The 19,432-nt window shown below is 38.8% G+C and overlaps 2 protein-coding genes across 2 annotated transcripts; both read left to right on the forward strand.

Annotated features, from left to right (window-relative positions):
• Nucleotides 1–586: 586 nt before the first annotated feature.
• On the forward strand, nucleotides 587–4,235 carry LOC110712080. The gene is made up of 8 exons (XM_021890499.1): nucleotides 587–1,562; nucleotides 1,725–1,865; nucleotides 1,971–2,538; nucleotides 2,598–2,810; nucleotides 2,892–3,215; nucleotides 3,308–3,407; nucleotides 3,511–3,658; nucleotides 4,057–4,235. The coding sequence occupies exons 1-8, from the start codon at nucleotides 587–589 to the stop codon at nucleotides 4,233–4,235; spliced, it is 2,649 nt and encodes an 882-aa protein (XP_021746191.1).
• Nucleotides 4,236–4,400: 165 nt separating this feature from the next.
• On the forward strand, nucleotides 4,401–7,416 carry LOC110712081. The gene is made up of 5 exons (XM_021890500.1): nucleotides 4,401–4,624; nucleotides 4,717–4,840; nucleotides 4,931–5,230; nucleotides 5,336–5,452; nucleotides 6,970–7,416. The coding sequence occupies exons 1-5, from the start codon at nucleotides 4,401–4,403 to the stop codon at nucleotides 7,414–7,416; spliced, it is 1,212 nt and encodes a 403-aa protein (XP_021746192.1).
• The last annotated feature ends 12,016 nt before the right edge of the window (nucleotides 7,417–19,432 follow it).

Consider the following 19,432-nt stretch of genomic DNA (forward strand, 5'->3'; position numbering starts at 1 on the left):
ATATAATGTTTAATACAATATTTAATAAGCGTGCTTATTTATTTGCTTAGTGTAGTTTAATTATGATATATCTCTGTTTAGTAAAATGCATGTGTCCTTCACTTTATATATATATATATAATAAATGAATCATTTGCATATTCATATGCCTAGATACCCGTTCAAGGCATACACATTAGGAGTATGTCTTGAATAGTCCCCGGTTGGGACTGTCCTTGTACGCTTATTCTCACTTAGGTGGTGAATATAAGCCTTGTTTTTTATTCTAGGGAAAATCCTTCCTTTTAATGCATTTCTTTACCTTGTTCTCTAGGTACATATGTAGGTGTGTTTAATCGCCTACATCGTGTACTTGGAGAACTGTAGGGAAATGCTGGCGGATTTTCCATAGAATTGAAAACCTGGGTTACATTCACTAGTGAGAATAAACGTACAAGGATGGGTTAGGTTGGAGTGATAAGGACCCTTTCGAAGCATTTCAAATCTCATTTGCATTTCCATAACGCTTTGGTTGATAATGACTACGAAATACGTTTTATGACTAATGTGATTGTACATATGCGTGAGCTGCGTAGAAGTTGTAATCATGAAACGAAGAGAACGTAGCTGGATGTATGAAAGGATGGTTGGGCAAAGTATTAACCCAGATTTTGTAAAAGGAGTTGATGAATTCATTCAGTACGTCACAGATCATCCCGAGAGTAGTAACCCGAATGAAGTTAGGTGTCCATATGTTAAATGTAAGAACAAACGCCTTTGGAATGCGGATACGGTTAAAATTCATCTGTATCGCAAGGGTTTCATACCTAACTACTATAAGTGGATGTGTCATGGGGAAGGGTATCCGGGAGTTCCCGAACGGTGGTCCAATGAATATCGTGACATGGTTCTCGATGCTTTTGGTCATACTGAAGATCAGGGGCCCTCAGATCAGGCTAGTGTTTTATCATCAGAGGAGGAACCTAATGCAACAGCTAAGCATTTCCTGGATTTGTTGAAGGCTTCTAAAAGGCCATTATACGGAGGGAGTTCTTTGTCTGTGTTAGAGATGGCCGCTAGAATCACTAGTCTAAAGTGTGAGTATAATTTGCCTCACAGATGTGTTGATGGGTTTGCTTCTTTTCTAAGTGAGGCGATTCCAAACAACAGCCATATGGCCGACACTTTCTACGAGGTGATGAAGATTGTGAAGGGTTTGGAACTGTCTCATCAAAAGATTGATGCATGTCCGAAAGGGTGTATGTTGTTTTGGAAGGATGATGGTCAGCTGTCAGCATGCAGGGTGTGTGGCAGCGACCGATACAAGCAGACTTCCAAAGGTAGCCTAGTGCCTTTGAATGTTCTGTTTTATTTCCCGATCACACCTAGGTTGCAAAGACTGTTTGCAACCAAGAACATTTCGGAGGAAATGACATGGCATTCGAAAAATCCTCGAGTTCAAGGCACAGCACACCCTAGTGACAGTGAAGCTTGGAAACACCTCGACAGTCGCTTTCCAAAGTTTGCTTTCGAGCCTCGTAATGTGAGACTTGGTTTGTGTACAGATGGTTTTGCTCCTCATGGTAAGTTTGGGGGACAATATTCTTGTTGGCTTGTCATTTTGACCCCTTATAACCTGCCTCCCTCAATGTGTATGAAAAGACAATTCATGTTCCTTTCGTTGCTCGTTCCTGGTCCTAAAAACCCTAAGGGCAACTTGGATGTTTACATGCAACCGTTGATAGAGGAGTTGAAATTGTTGTGGGAAGTTGGAGTGACTACTTATGATATTTCGATGAAACAGAATTTCAATCTTCGAGCAGCCATCCTATGGACCGTTAGTGATTTCCTGGCTTATGGCATGTTGTCTGGTTGGGTCACAGCTGGTAAGAAAGCTTATCCACATTGCATGGAGAAGAGCAAAGCATTTTGGCTCGAACATGGTGGTAAAGTTTCTTAGTTTGATTGCCACCGACAATTCCTTCCGACAGATCACCCTTTTCGGAATAGTAAAACTGCATTTTGTAAAAACAAAGTAGAGAAAGGTGCCCCTCCACACATCATGTCAGGAGAGGAGCTATGGGAATGTGTTAAGGACCTTCGGAAGGCTACAGATGGACCCGATTTAATTAAACTGCTAAAAAAGGAAAAGAAGGGGTGGTTCAAGCAAAGCACACTGTGGGAGCTCCCATATTGGAAGCATCTCCTCATTTGTCACAACTTAGATGTCATGCACATTGAGAAGAACTTCTTTGATCAGTTAATTCACACTGTAATGGATGTGAAAAAGCATACGTGTGACACGCTATCAGCTTGGAATGACATTGCCAAATATTGTAAACGTCCCCAACTTCATCTTCAGGAGGATAATAAAGGAAAAGAGGTCATGCCAAAGGCTCCATTCGCTCTTGATAAGGCTCAGAGAAAAGTTTTATGTGAGTGGGTTAAACAGCTGCAGTTTCCTGATGGTTACGCCTCCAATTTGAGCAGATGCGTAGATTTGCAAGCATGTAAGCTCCACGGAATAAAAATCCATGACTGTCACATGTTCATGGAGAGGTTGTTGCCCACTACTTTGAGGGAATTGCTCCCTGGCGATATTTGGAATGTAATTACAGAGATCAGCCAATTCTTCGGCGACTTTGTTGCTATAAAACATCAGTTAGTGACATGGAGCGATTAGAGAAAAACATAGCTGAGATCCTCTGCAAGCTTGAGAAGGTCTTCCCTCCTGCATTCTTTAACTCCATGGAGCATTTGCCTATACATTTGCCGTATGAGGGGAAGTTATGTGGTCCTGTACAATACAGATGGATGTATCCCTTCGAAAGGTAAATCAAAGACCCTTATTTCACATCCTTTGTTTTACATCCTAATCACTTGTTCATACAGTTACATAACTATAATTACAGGCTCCTCAACCATTTGAAACGGAAAATTGGGAACAAGGCTCGAGTTGAAGGGTCCATATGCAATGCTTATCTCACTGAAGAGATAGCAAACTTTTGCTCCAATTACTTTCAGTCGACAGTTGACACTAAAACTCGAGATCTTGGTCGAAATGTGAATGCCGACGTTGAGTCCACATTGGACGACGCTGAAATACCAGAGTTGTTCAAGGAGGATAGTGGTCGTGTGTCAAATGAGGGTAAAACTCGGTTCTTAGATGACAAAGAACTCGAGTGTGCACATTTGTTCGTGTTACGAAACACCGGCATTCTTGGCGAATACAAAAGGTATATTAGGTTTAGGTATTCAGTGTATTTCAAATTTACGAACAATTACAATGATGACTTTGTAGGTTTACATTGTGTCTTTAGCCTCGTAGGAAGTTTGAGGACTACATTCTTAGTACTCGACCTTTCCTGCGTAGAAAAGAAGTCATGGAGAATTTCGAAGCTGAATTCTCCGATTGGTTTCATCACAAGGTGATATACGCAGTCTAACCGTGAAATAATTATGAATTTTACATCTTGCATTTCAGTTCATTCAATTCATGAACCTTGATGTTGATATTCAACAACTTTATAGGTGGTCGAAGAGAAGCCAAATTCGGATGACCAGCGAGCGTTGTGCATGCGTCCCTTCAGTCGAGTTCGTACTTGGGGCCAGATTTTTGTCGGTGGATTTAATTTCCATACACATGCCCATGGCAAGCACAAATCCTCCATGAATTATGGTGTGTGTGTATCAAGTGGGGATGGCGGAGATTACTTCGGCATTTTAGACGACATAATTGAACTTGTTTACACGGGACCCAAAAAACAGTACAAGAGAATTTTGTTTAAGTGCAATTGGATGGATTGTGGTAGGGGAATGAACATACACGAACAATACAAGCTAATCGAAGTAAATCATACTAAGAAATACCCCAAGTATGATCCATTTGTCTTATCTTACCAAGTGACTCAAGTGTACTACGCATCATACCCTAGCCTGAAACGGGACCGAGTTCAATGGTGGTCTGTGTTTAACACACAAGCAAGGTCAGTGGTTGATGCTCCGGTGGACTTAGAGTTTTGCAATCACCATCCCCAATAGTACATGCAACGCTTTTCCCACCGAATGACATTCCAGACTACGCCAGAGATGATGATGATGAAGACGATGACGATGGCTTTGTGATCTCAAGCGATGAAGACGATGAATCTAGTATCGGCTCTAGTGATAGTGACGATGATGATGACATCGATGTAGTATTAGATGATAGTATTGATGACTCTAGTAGTGAAAGTAGTGATGAGATTACTGAGTAGGAGAATATGTTAATCTCCTTTAGCAGTATGCTTCTTAATGTAAAATCAAACTATTAATTAGGCTTATGTAAAACTTTTACTGTTTGTATAAAAGCCTTATTACATTGCACTACACTTGTTATTTATAATATCTTGTCATGTTACTAACATCTATTTCAGGTAGTCATGGCGGGTGGAAAAAGTAGACAATCGTCGAAGGAAGCAAGGGGGAAAGAGAAAATGACCTCCCGCGCCCTTTTCAATGACGACCAAGATGAGGAGATGTTCGATGCAGAGGCACACGATTTGGGTGACGATCAGACGACCTCATCCACTCCTCTAGATGATCAGACACGGGATGAGTCACGGGATGAGTCAGAGCTCCCGTCTTTGGACCCTACTACGCTCTGGTACGTACATATCATGATATGGATGATGAGATACAAGGCTTATATTACTATTTTCGAACTTTTTTAACATTGTTGTTCCCCGTTTGTTGTAGGTTTAATGATCTTAAGGTTCGGAGTGCGGTATCCGGTGCGATTACTGGATACTACCGAGCCCCTTGGAGGAACTTTGGAGAAGTTCCTGCAGCTACGAAGGAACACTGGTGGAACTTGTTCAGCGTATGATATTTTTTGGTCTTGGTTAATACATGTTTTAGTTATTGTATTGATTTAGTTTTGTGTATAACTTTTGTATTTTATCATTTGCAGGCACAATTCAGATGGGCGCCTCAGATAAACGAGCTATTGAAGCTCACATTTCGGAGGAGGGTAGCAACACGCCTGCGTGACATGTTCCACACCATCACGCACAAGATGAATGGAGCCAAGCGAAGTTGGATGAGTGAGGAGATCCACAAGGAGATGATGAACATTGTTGCCACGGATCCAACTTACAAGGCGAGGTCGGCGCAAAACAAGAAAAACAGAAGGGGCGGTTCTATGGAAAAACCCGTCCAAGGAACCCACTTTCAGGGTTCGTTGTCAGTTGTCCAACATGCAAAAAGGATGGTAAGTTTATTTAAAAATATCTTATATTAGAAGGCATTTTTATGTATTTCAATGTAACAAGGGTGTGACATGGTTAACGTTTATTCCTATTTTTTTGTATCAAAGGCGGCAAAGAACAAGGGCCAGCTATCAACAGCTCCTGAGCTATTTCTAAAGAAACACTTCAAGGAGCTGCCTGGGAAAGGCACAGTTCCAGTAAACCCCACAGCTAAGGAAATTGCGGTAACAAATTCCCTAAACTTAGTTCCTTGGTTCATTATTCATGAATATGGTACTGAAACCTCTTTGTGCATTTTTTTGGCATTTCAAACCCTAAACACCTTAAACTATGTACATTTGACATGTTTTTATGAGAAATGAAAACATTGGCTAAGAAATAGAGAAAATGGGCAACATAGAAGTCACTTAGGCCCTAGTTGGTGCGTTTTTCACCAATATGGCTCCCAAAACTTAATGTGTTGGTTTTTTTTGGCGTTTCAAGCCCTATACTCCTAAAACTATGTAAATTTGACATGTTTTTATGAGAAATGAGAACATTAGCTAAGAAATAGAGAAAATGGGCAACATAGAAGTCACTTAGGCCCTAGTTGGTGCGTTTTTCATCAATATGGCTCCCAAAAGTATTGATGAAAAACATAGAACTCACTTAGGCCTTAATGTGTTGGGTTTTTTTGGAATTTCAAGCCCTAGAAACCTAAGAGTATGTAAATTTGACTTGTTTTTTTTTAGAAATGAAAACATTAGCTAAGAAATAGAGAAAATGGGCAACATAGAAGTCACTTAGGCCCTAGTTGGTGCGTTTTTCATTAATATGGCTCCCAAAACTTAATGTGTTGGTTTTTTTTGGCATTTCAAGCCCTAGACTCTTAAAACTATGTAAATTTGACATTTTTTTATGAAAAATAAAAACATTAGTTAAGAAATAGAGAAAATGGGCAACATAGAAGTCACTTAGGCCCTAGTTGGTGCGTTTTTCATCAATATGGCTCCCAAAACTTAATGTGTTGTTTTTTTTGGCATTTCAAGCCCTACACTCCTTAAACTATGTACATTTGACATGTCTGGATGAGAAATGAGAGCATTAGCTAAGAAATAGAGAAAATGGGCAACATAGAAGTCACTCAGGCCCTAGTTGGTGCGTTTTTCATCAATATGGCTCCCAAAACTTAATGTGTTGGTTTATTTTGGCATTTCAAGCCCTAGACTCCTAAAATTATGTACATTTGACATGTTTTTATGAGAAATGAAAACATTAGCTAAGAAATAGAGAAAATGGGCAACATAGAAGTCACTTAGGCCCTACTTGGTGCGTTTTTCATCAATATGGCTCCCAAAACTTAATGTGTTGGTTTTTCTTGGCATTTCAAGCCCTAGACACCTAAAACTATGTACATTTGACGTGTTTGGATGAGAAATGAGAACATTAGCTAAGAAATAGAGAAAATTGGCAAAATAGAAGTCACTTAGGCCCTGGTTGGTTATTTTTCATGAATATTGTACCTAAAACTTTGTTACTTTGTTTTTTTTTTTTGTCGTTTCAAGCCCTAAACACCTAAAACTATGTTTAATTGATATGGAATGAGAAAAAAAGAGCTCATTTTCTAAGAAATGAAGTAATTGGGCTAAGTAGAAGTCACCTATGTCATGGTACTTGGTTTATTTTTCATGAATATGGTACCTGAAGCTTATTTATATAACTTACTAACTCGTTTGTTCCTTTTCATATGTTTATCTTGTAGGAGGCCTACCAAAAGAGGGTTGAGGAGGCTAGCACTCAAAGGATTCAAAAGAGTCCGAATGAGCTGTACTGGGAAACAGTGGGTGGTCGGAACAAAAAAGGACGTGTGAAGGGACTTGGCGGAAGTGCTGACCTTTACTATGGCAGCCAGATGGTTCGACTTTCGACATCTTCCATGCAGTACACGCCCTCCCTTGTTTCTCAGATGCAGGATCAGATGGAAACCAGGGTGCAGGCTCTTCGGGAAGAAATGGAACTCGAGATGCAAGCTCGAGTTCAAGCCTCAGTAAGAGCCCAAATGGAAGAAATGGAGAAGAGGTTGGAAGAGAGGATGATGAGTCGTTACCCCAATGACACATGTTCCACCGTGCGACCTCCATTTTGCGATCCCATGGACGACGACCCGGGTAGTGGTGGAGCAGGCCAGGGCACTCCCGTAGTTGCTTAGCTTTAATTTACGTAGTGTTTATTAGTACTAATTTTAGACAACATTACTTGGCTGTACACATTGGAATTAGTATATATATATATATATATATATATATATATATATATATATATATATATATATATATATATATATATACATACATATATATATATATATATATATATATATATATATACATACATATATATAATTATTTTTGCACAAAAACCAATAATTTTATTCTGTCGTAATATTAGAAGCAGGAAGTATAGGTATCAAAGGGTAGCAATGTGCCATAGGAAAATAGTCAAACTCGAAATAGTTCCGTCGTTATTTCCGTCGCAAAGTTCCTACGGAATTTAAATCCGTCGCAAAGGGCATAATGTTCCGACGGAATATTCTGTCGGTAGCTTGCGATGGAAAAATATCCGTAGGAACATTGCGACAGATTTTTCCGTAGGAAATGTAACTGCTTCCTACGGAAAAATCCGTCGGAAGGAGCTTAGATTCTGACGGAATATTCCGTCGGAAGATAGACGGTTCCGACGGAATATTCCATCGGAAGCTCAACTCCTTCCGACGGAATATAGTTCGTCTGAAGCTTGCGACGGACTTCCCATTTTGGTCAAACTTAGGCTCCGACTAGTTTTAATCCGTCGGAAATTCCGTCGGTATGGATGTTTCCGACGGAAAATCCCTCAGAAAAAGCCAAAATTCCTACAAAGTGAAATCCGACGACATCTTTCGACGGAATTCCGTCGGAAACTGCCTTTTCCGACGGATTGTCATGATGTTTCGACATATTTTTTTCCGTCGTAAATAAGGTGTTTTCTAGTAGTGCTAAGATTTGCAAAGTAATAATAACTAAACCTATGCAATAAGTGAACGACAACATTCACAATTGCATGAAAGAAATCAAGCATATTAAGTATGGGTGTGATTTCTATAAATGTTTTGTGAAGAGTATCACTCTTAAAACATTTGGGGAAAACCATTTATCATAAGATGAAACGTTGAAAAGTTTCATGGTGGAATAAAATTTTACTAATAAAATTCCACAAACTCTGTAATTGTGGTTTAGAATTAAATAATGAGTCCATTCGATTTCTAAGAATATTCAAAACAGGGTATCAAGACCATGTCTTGGATAAAGAAACACCTGTTAAGTGAACATCGAATATTACAATCGATAACTATCCCTAATCAAGGTCATTTAAATGATGGACGATTAATGACCACTTGAGATTAGTGTGTAGTATGATTTATAGCACCGTTTCTTGTGCTACGAGGACATGATTGTCATAAATCATTTGCACAGGTATTAGTTTAGAACTATACCGGATCGACCTATGAGAGTACTTTAAGAGATTTAAAAATCGTCATAAGTTTATTTCTGATTATAGCTATCAGAACCTTTTTCCTCGATCGTGAGTGTTGTAAGTTCTCTTGTTTGAGTACTAGTCTGTTTTGATGTTGTCAAACGTCTGCCGTAAAAGAGGATTATAACGACAACACTTGGGCAACTAGGTCCTCTTAGTAAGGGAAGCTAACAATACAAGATTAGGAATGTCCCCCTTTAACATTCGGGAACATGTCTTTGTTGTTTACAAGGCCTCTCGAAGAATGAGACTGTGAAAATGCATGGTCGTGCTCAGACGGATTTTAGAAATCATCTGCTTATTGACAGTCGAACTCGGGAATCGAGAAACACTTCTGGACGTAATAAGGATGACGAAGAATCTTACCTTATAGTTCATGAAGAGACATTAAGTGACATAGGAAATGGGCTATACACTATCTGCACACTTGTCCGGAAGGACAAGTAGGAGATTGAAAGGAATGGTGTCCTTCCAGCAAGTGTATTATTCCGATAAAGGGTTTGGAATTATTAGAAAGCTAATTCTTCAGTGAGGTCAGGTGATCAGAATGCCTAGGTGGAGGCCGCTTCCAATCAGTAATATTAATGTATAATTAATATTATAGCTTAATCTTGATTTAACCCTTCGGGTCACACCCCAATCGAGTAACCGATTCGAGGCGACGAATCAATCCGAAGGATTGGATGAGTCATTAGAGTATTACGAACAAAGACGTCGGATATCGAGCTTAGAGCGTCGAGACCGAGCGTCGCAAGTCGAGTCAAATTTAGAATTTGACGAAACGTAGAATCAAGCAAGTGACAAGTACGAGCCAAGCCGTACCCTCGCATTGGCCTAGCCATGCGAGTGCTAGGCTAGGCGAGGTCACCAACCACATGTGTGCCAGCGTGCCTAGCATTGCCCAGCACACGCACATCGCACAGCACGAGCATCGCAAGCTACGTGCCATGCGTGTGTGTGTAGTGGCTATGCGTGCATGGCTGTGCATGCTTGCTAGCATAGCAGCACCAGCAATCGCAGCATGCTGGGCATCGCACACCACAGCCCGCAACATCGCAAGGCCAGCAGCACGCAAGTGCTTGCTGGGCCTCGCTAGCACAAGCATCGCAATCAGTGTGCAAGCGTGCGTATGCTGTGGCGATGTGTGCTTGCTGGCATAGCAGCACCAGCCACAAGCAAGTGCTGGGACTTGCTAGCACACGCACACTCGCAGCGCAACTCAGCAGCAGCCCGCAACGCATGTGTAGCCTGCTTGTTACTCGCATGCGTGTGCGAGCTGGCTGGCTGGCAAGCCCAACCTTGGTGCTAAGCGCCAGCTGCGCTAGGCAGCCTTAGCAGCCAAGGCAGGCTGCCAGCCAGCCATGTGGCGTGGTCAGCACCGGTCAAATATGGGGACCGGTCTTGGTGTTTGGCTTGGGGAACAAGGAGTTTTGGTTCCCCCCTTTGGTGGTCCTCACCAACCATTGCTCTCCATATGACACTTGGAGCTTGTTGATTGCTTTGCATTTTAATTTGTTTTTGATTAAAGTAAATTGAGGGAAAATGCAATTCTTCTACAATAATGGGAGAAGGGAGATCAAGGCTCCCTTCCCAATAAATACCCAAGTTTTGGGTTTGGGAAAAATCACTTGAGTTGAAATCAATAAGGCATCTTCCCATAGGTGAGAAAACCTTTAAGTTCGTTATACTCTAGTCTTTTCTTGGTCTAGCCCCGACTAACCTTCGGGGTAGAGGTCGTTCGGGTCGGGTCTCGAGGGTGGACTCCGTCAGAGGCTCACGCACTTGCGGAGCTAAGGCTTTGAAGTCCAAACTCTATAGGAGCGAAGCACGCGTCGAGGGTATGGTCGTCTTTCTCTCTCTCTCTCTCTTGTTGTTTAATTATGTGATTGCATGCTTAGTTACATTAATTAGTGTGCGGGTCTTGGGCGGGTTTCTCTTCCGCGTAGTGTCGGACACTACGAAACCCAAAAGGACTAATGTTGGTTGCTTGGGTGATGTGGCATTGTTTGAGTGATGATGTGGCGTCATAATATATTGGAAAAGTAACGTGGCGCAACAAAAAGGGACTACGTGGCACATCGACGTTCGGAAAATAATGTTGGGCAATAAAAAAGGGATTACGTGGCACATCAACGTTCTTAGGAACGCCTTTTAATAGATTAGTGATGCGGTGTCGAAACGCACACAAATTAATAAAAATTACCCTAAAACTACTAACTTGTAATTAGCGGAAGTAAGGGTCGATCCCACGAAGAACGTGCTTGCAAATAACTAAGAATAAGATCTAAAACACTTAACTAAGGCTCAAAACAGTAAAAGAAACGATTGGGGGGAGTTTAAGGATAAGGAACAACTAACAACTAAATCTAACTAGGAACTTAAACTAACAGGAACAAGAACAGAAAAGGAACTTGAGATACTCAGCAACTATACATAGAAATCCACCATGCACATGTATAATCCCGGACATAATACTTAACCCTTTATAATAGCTTGACTTATAGAACAAGTTCCTCTGTTTCCCCTTATTAATGGTTAGATCCCGTACGACTTTCACTAACCCTAACCAACAGATAACCCCTATACTACGAGCAAGGAATTTAACCTGATGACAACATTAGGAACTAGGAAAACATCAAGCCAAGACAACCACAACACTCTGAAACTTACGTGATTTAGCTTCGATCGAGAATTACATTTCAATTAATTGAGTGGAACGTCCTCCTCTACAATTGTTTGCTACTTCATTAATGTTCCCAAGCAATTACGGACTTAGTAGTATTAATTAGCAAAAGAGATCAGACTCAAACAAATAGTTGTACACCTACTTATAAGAAATCATCATTCGTATGAATAAAACAATAATTCAAGAATACTCTAAAGCATTAATCATTAAAACCAATAATACTCGTCTTAAATACTTAATACATGGCTTCAAACTATTAGTTACTGAGCATAACAAGCTAAGGACTCATAACACAGAGATAAGAAAAGAAAACAAAACGAGAACCCATCAAGTTCCTCAGCTTCGGATCTGATTTCCTCTCAGGCAGCTCCGAGTTCCTCCGCTGCAATGTATCACGAACAGTGGCAAACGACTCCTAACCCTTGAGGGGTTTTGGAGTGAAGCCTCCCTTCTCCAGCGTCTGCCCTTTTCTCTCTAATTTTATGGCTTTAAATAGGCTAAGAGATAATTGGGAATCTTTCAAAGATAAGGAAAGTAACAAGACAAGATTGTGAAAATATATCTCTTTCCATATCTTAACCAATTGATAAGATCTTCTCTTTAATCAAATATATCTTTTCTAACTGCTGTAGATCTTGTAAATTATTCCCCATGACTTCCCAAATTCGTGAATTCAATGAACCTAGATGAACAAAACGTGCCCAGCCAGCAAGCTCTTTTCATCTCCATCAGTTTATCAACTTCCTCCGTAGGAACTTCCATTCGTGTTTCACATTGACTCCTTTATTTGGTTCATCATTTTATCTTCCAAAAACACTCAATAACCTATAAAACACGCAAAAGAGAAATAAGCCACAAAATATCAAAAAGCTAAATAAAGACACTAAAATGCTAAAGGAACTAACCTAAAATCTAAGAAACATAGATATAAATAGTCTCGGAAATGACATTCATCAATTAGTATAGATTATCAAATGAGTTTCTTAAAAAAATACAAAGAAGTATAATTACTATAATATAATCCATTATCCAATCTATAGCAAGACCAACCAGGTTTTTTTATTTTTATTGTATGAAATTTTAACTCTAAAGTAGATTTGGTTCACATTATTGTGGACCACTAATATCAGAGACTATAATCGTTTTATTAATTGGTTTTTTAAAAAAATCGTTTTATTAATAATAATAATAAAAAAAGTCACTATCATAATATAAAGGTTATTATGTTAAAATAAATGTATTTTGTATTTATAAAGGTCATAAGATATTAATTTTTTTTAATGATGTTTTTAATACATTTGTCAACATGAATAACGAAGGTCACTATGTTAAAATTAGGGCCACTATTTCGATATAACATCGTACTTCAATTTCACAATAATATTTTAATAAAGGTTAATATGTTAAAATTAAGGTTACTATTTTAAAATCTTGGCTCCCTATGTTCAATATAATGTCAGTTGCGTGCATATAGACCTCATGTACACAATAATATTAGTGTTAACCAGGTCCGCGCAAGTTTTTTCTTGTATGAAAGAGGTGAAATATTTTTTTTTTAACATAAAATTTAAACTTTATTTTTTAGTTTGTTTTTTCTTTTTTGTAAACTGGTTGGGCACGCAAGCAGATTCCTCCAGTGGATAATATAAACAATTAAAATTAAAGTTATATATACAATAACCAATAAGTTTTTATAGCTATATTATGGGATAAATATACACTTTGTAAGACTTGTTGCTGATCGCATCAATGCTATCACCAAAATTTTTTAAAAGGAATATAAACATTTCAAATTTCATAATAATGCAACTATAGACACCTAAAAATGTCTCCCCGACCGAAACCTGATGATAAGTAAAACCTTTCATCGCCATTTGGTTTGAGTAAAGTATTGAAATAATGGAACACTTGGTTCTTGCTTAGAAACTCATGTCATTTCTATTTTATATCATTTCATAAGCCATTCTAGCCATTTCAATAGCCCAAATACTGTTCTTAGCCCAAAATCCACATATCTTAGCCTATTTTCATCTTTTCATAACTACAGTCCCCGAAATCAAGAAAATCTGACTTTTTGTGCCTCATAATTTTTATCCAAATATTACATGGTTGTATAGCAATTGAAATAATCTTTCCAATTATATCTCATAAGCCCAATTCGGAGCTATAACGAAAAAGATATGATCGAAATACCAAACTCTATCCAAAACCGACACCCTTGCACTATTTTGACCATATATTTTGATGTAGAAAAGATATTGACCTGATTCTAAAACTAGTTAGAAATTATACTTCCATAACTTTCCAATGATATATTATTTTCCTTAATCCGTGTTCGGGATAAAAAGATATGACAAAAACAAAAACCGCAAAAAACTGGAATTCAGTTGCGGGGCGCCAAAAATACCGCGACGCGACGGGCTTTGTCGCTTAGCCACATATATGTGGCCAAGCGACGATTGCTGATGTGGCGCGACAAGTTTTCTATTTAGACGATGCAATTTTTATCTTTTTCCCATTCTTTTTTTATAAATATCATAGTCTTTCGTAGGTTAAGGGCACCGTTTTCAGCTCATATTCTTCCTAATATTCTTATTCTTATAATATTCCATCTTTCAAATTAAACCTTTCAAAATACCTCCTTCAAGTGCACCTAGACATCGATACTTCACTTGAAGCTCTATCGGCGGTCAACGGCGTCAAAGGTTGATCACAAACCCTGAGGGTTTCAATCTAAACTCAATTTAGTTTGTTTTCTTTAATTTAATTTAATTCTTTTGATTTATATATATTTTATTGAAGTTACTCCCTCCCTCATGTTGACACTTGTTGTTTGACTATTTCGTAGCTTAATTAATTTGATTTGGAATTAAATTAAAAGATTATTTTCTCACTTTACCACTTCTCCCACATGGAAAGATTATTATTGTGGGAAATGGGAATGCTTTGCCTATAAATACCAACCATGGGAGTTGGGAATTTACACACTTTGAGTAAAACTCAATAAGGCATCTCCCATAAGCGTGAGAAACCTTTAAGTTCGTAAAACTCCCTTTTTTGGTTCGGTCTCGTCTAAGCTACGAGATAAGAACCTTTTTCGGGCGCGTGGGTGTGTGACGTAGGAGGATTCGCGCGTGTGTGTCTAGGGATTTTTGAAGGTCGTGCTCGTGTTTGGGTGAAGCACGCATTGAGGGTAAGATGGTCTTTTCCCTTCTCCCTCTCCCCTTCTCTCTCTCTCTCTCTCTCTATCTCTCTCTCTCTCTCTCTCTCTCTCTTTCTCTCTCTCTTATGTGTTTATTGCTTTATTAATTGCATGTTTATTAGTTGTATTAATTATGCATGCGGTCCAGGCGGGGTTTGTTCCGCACGGTGCTCGCACATCGTAAAACCCACCAGCGGTATAAGAGCCTCTTGCATTTAATTTTTACAACTATAAATTAATTAAGGTGATTTAAAATAGATTTAAAAACTGGATTAGCAACCTAATTAGATTAGGATCTCGGTTTTACTCCCTCTGTTTTTTATAAATGCATTAGTTTGACCGGCATATTTGCCGAGACGTAACTTTGACCATTAATATCTTTAATTATTTATTAGTAAAAATTGTAACAAAATTATATTATGAAACTAAACATTATGACTAATCTAATAATATATTATATAATATATTTATTTATTCTATAGAGGTGAAAAAATTAAGTCAACCATGGTATGTGAATAGTGCAATTGTCAAAGTGGTGCATTTTTAAAAAAAAACGAAAGGAGAATTGGATAAAATCGGTTAATTGCTTTATTATGATTATGAACCCAGTTTTCGACTAAAAAATAGTGTATTTTTGGTGGAATCGATGTTCTAAATCAACTTTTACCCACAATGTGATAAAAAATCTGCTTCTAGTGGCCTATTGCAATTATATATATTCCTTATTAAGCATGTTTTTGATATCATTTGGTTGCTTAATTTGGAATGCTCTAATATTCACATACACTTGGATATTGTTCATTTTGCAATTAGATTGCTTGAAATGTATTAGTTTATGTTGAACGTGATTGATGAACCCTTAAAATAGTCAAAGATTGAATCTTTAATGGCTTATTGATTAATCTTGACTTCCTAAAATCCAAAAGTGAACTTACTTTGAGTTTTAATAATTTTAGAAATTGATTAAAATCATGAATGTTCACATTTATGCTTGAATATTGTTCTTCATTGAATGGTTGAAATATTCAAACATGTATGAGTTGAATAAATTATTTATCATCGGATGGTTAATTAATTTATTCAATTAGTTTTGTCAAAATTAATAATTAACTTTAATCATTAGATGAATTAACTTATTTAAGTTGCATGCCCTTGATTTTGATTGCATCAAATTGACCTAAATTATTAAACAAGGGTTCTTGGAAATAATTTTGGTTATTGCACTAAAATTGGATTAATTAAGTAGGACTCAATATTAATACAAAAATTACTCAAAGTTTGATTAAAAATTGGATTAAGAATTAAACGAAATCACATGAATTTTCGGGATCGAAAATCCCGAGGCACACCCTAAAAATCGAGGCATGGTGCCTCGGTGCAACCCTCGGCCAGCAGGGCTGCTCACGCAGCCATGTTAAGCTGTTGACCGAGAGTGCTTGTGCGGGTGTGTGCGAGGGTGATGCATATGTGTGCGTGCCGCAAGGGCAAGGACTGCTAGGCAGCACCCAGCCCGCGTGACATGGCTACCTAGTAGCGTCTACTGCCAGTAGTAGCGTGCACCAAGCAAGCTGCTAGCACCAGCAGCACGCAAGCATGTTGTGTGGCTGCCTTGGTGCGCTGCTATGCTTGTGCCGCCAACACATGCTAGCAAGCTGCTGGGGCTGCTAGATAGCACCCAACCTGAGCGCCAACAAGGCTGCTCGGCTAGGCAGCCTAGCAGCACCCAGCCCTTGGCTTGGGAGCTAAGCCTTGGCCTAGGCTTGCGGTTTTGTTTAAAAACGAGGCTAAGGCCTCGGTTTTTCATGTACTTGCATATTTTGACAAAATTTGACTCGATGTACTTAATTAAATGTAATTGGATTAATTTAATTAAGATGGATGTTGGGTTTAGTGGGAGCTTCGTTAATTGGTTTTGAGCACGTTATGCTTTAATTATGCTTATTATTGCGTTAGTTTGTGTTGATTTTGTTTATTTTAGCTAATTTTAGTTCGTTTTAGTTGATTTTGGCCAATTTTAGTTGATTTTCGTTGATATTGTGGGTTTTTTTGTTGGGTTGTTTTTCTAGGTTGTGTATAATTTGTTGTGGGTTTTGCTGATTTTTTGGAGTTGAGGTCGAATTTGACCAATTATTGCTTTAGATCTGGAGGAAGTTTTCGTGTATTTTTATTTTTTTCTTTAATTTTCGTGGTTGTTTGGTGAAATCTTATTCTTGGGTATATGTTTGATTTTTGTTAATTTTTTGTTGTTTTTGTGTTGATTTTTTTGTTTCTTTTGTGTTGTTGATTTTTGGGGTTTTTTTTTATTTTTTTTGTGGGTTGCAGTGGTTGATGGTATGTGTTGTGGGTGCTGGTAGTTGTTTCACGGTGGTGGCGGTAAGTGATTTAGGGTGGAAGGTGGTTTATGGTGGCGGTGGTTTTAGGTGGAAGGTGGTTTTGGGTTGGGGTATAGGTCGGGGCGAGGGCAGTGGGTAGGGGTTTTAATTTTTTTTTTCTTTTTTTTTTTAAAAAAAAAAAATTACCGATGGCTTAATCGGAAAATACCGATGGTTTTTGACCATCGAAAAAAAAAGCCGATGGCTATTTAAAAAGGTAGAGATAGTTTGTAGCCATCGGTAAAACCATCGGTATTAAGTTTACCGATGGTTTTTCCATCGGTATTTTTGATTTTGCCGATGTGTTATTATCCGATGGCCAAAATACTGATGGTAGCCATCGGTAAACGAGATACCGATGGTTTTTTTATACTTTTACCGATGGATTTTGTCCATCGGAAAATGGCTTATTTCTAGTAGTTAAAGGAAGCTTAATCCTCGAATGGGGGAGGTGATGAAGAAAGAAATCACCAAACTCCTTGATGTGGGCATCATCTTCCCCATTTCGAGTTCTAGATGGGTTTCTCCTGTTCACGTGGTCCCTAAAAGGGGGGGAATAACCGTAGTTGAGAATGAGAATGGTGAACTCATCCAACTAGAACGGTGAACGGTTGGAGGATCGGATGTGTATAGATTATAGACGTCTAAATGCTTCAACTAACAAGGATCATTTTCCTCTTCCTTTTATTAACCAAATGCTTGAAAGACTAACGAGGCACAAGTATTATTGTTTTCTAGATGGTTATTCGGGTTTCTTTCAAACCCCCATAAACCCGGATGACCAAGAGAAGACAACTTTTACTTGTCCATATGATACTTTTGCATATAGGAGGATGCCCTTCGGACTTTACAATGCACTGGCAACCTTTCAAAGGTGTATGATGAGTATCTTTAGAGATATGCTTGCGGTTGAGATGGAAGTATTCATGGACGATTTCTCGGTTGGAGAGCTCTTATTTGGGGATTGTTTGTCCAATTTGGGCAATTGTTTGGCAAGATGTGAGAAGGTTAATTTGGTTCTAAATTGGAAGAAGTGTCACTTCATGGTAGAAGATGGAATTGTCCTAGGTCACAAAATTTCAAGCAAAGGGATCAAAGTTGATAAGGAAAAGGTTAAAGCAATCAAGAAATTGCCACCACTAATCAATGAGAGAGGAGTGAGATCCTTTTTGGGGCATGCCGGGTTCTATAGGAGATTTATCAAAGATTTCTTCCTTATTGCTAGACCTCTTAATGCTCTTCTTCAAAAGGAGGCCGACTTTATTTTTGATGAAAAGTGTCTTGATGCTTTCAACAAATTAAAGAAGGCTTTGATCATCTCTCCAATTGTGCAAGGGCCAAGATGGGATTTGCCGTTTGAACTCATGTGGGATGCTAGTGATGTTGCAATTGGAGGTGTTTTGGGGCAAAGGGTTGAAAAGAAGCATCATGTGTTCTATTACATGTCTAAGACCTTGAATGAAGCTCAATGGAACTACACAACAACGGAGAAAGAATTTCTTGCCTTGGTACATGTTTTTAAGAAGTTTTGGAACTACCTCATTGGTTCCAAAACTATTGTTTACACTGATCATGTGGCTATCAAGTACCTAGTGGCAAAGAAATAGTCTGAGCCTCGTCTTCTTCATTGGGTCCTTTCATTTCAACAATTTGATGATGAAATCTGTGATAAGAAAGGGGCTGAGAATGTAGTGGTGGATAACCTTTCCCGTTTGGAAAATGTGCATGTGAGCGATGATGAGGTACTAATTTGTGATGAACTAAAGGATGATGTGTTCTATGTCTTGAGTGAGAAAGAGCTTCCTTGGTTTGCCGACTTGGTGAACTACTTGGCATGTGGGGGATTTTTCTCCCGATTTCTCCAAGAATCAAAGGAAGAAGTTGAGAAGAGAGGCAAAGAACTATGTGTGGGATGACCCCATTCTTTACAAGTGAGGAGTAGATGGTTTTCTCCGAAGGTGTGTTCCGGACGAGGAAGTGCAAATGTGTTGAAGATGTGCCATTCCGATCCTTGTGGAGGCCACATGGGAACCAACAAAACGGCCTTGAAAATCTTGCAAAGCGGTTTGTGGTGGCCTCATATCTTTAGAGATGCATGGGGATTTGTCAAAACTTGTGATCGATGTCAAAGAACGGGAAATGTATCAAGAAGAAATGAAATGCCCCAAAATCCCATTCTTGAGCTAGAAGTTTTTGATGTTTGGGGGATTGACTTTATGGGACCTTTTCCCACTTCCTTTGGGAATCATTACATACTTGTGGCGGTAGACTATGTTTCTAAATGGGTTGAAGCAATTACATCACCATCTTGTGACCACAAGTTGTGATGAAAATGTTCAAGAAGTACATATTTCCAAGATTTGGAGTTCCCAGAGCGGTTATAAGCGACAATGGT

Source organism: Chenopodium quinoa, unplaced genomic scaffold (genome assembly GCF_001683475.1).
Source record: "Chenopodium quinoa cultivar QQ74 unplaced genomic scaffold, ASM168347v1, whole genome shotgun sequence".
Taxonomy (NCBI): domain Eukaryota; kingdom Viridiplantae; phylum Streptophyta; class Magnoliopsida; order Caryophyllales; family Amaranthaceae; genus Chenopodium; species Chenopodium quinoa.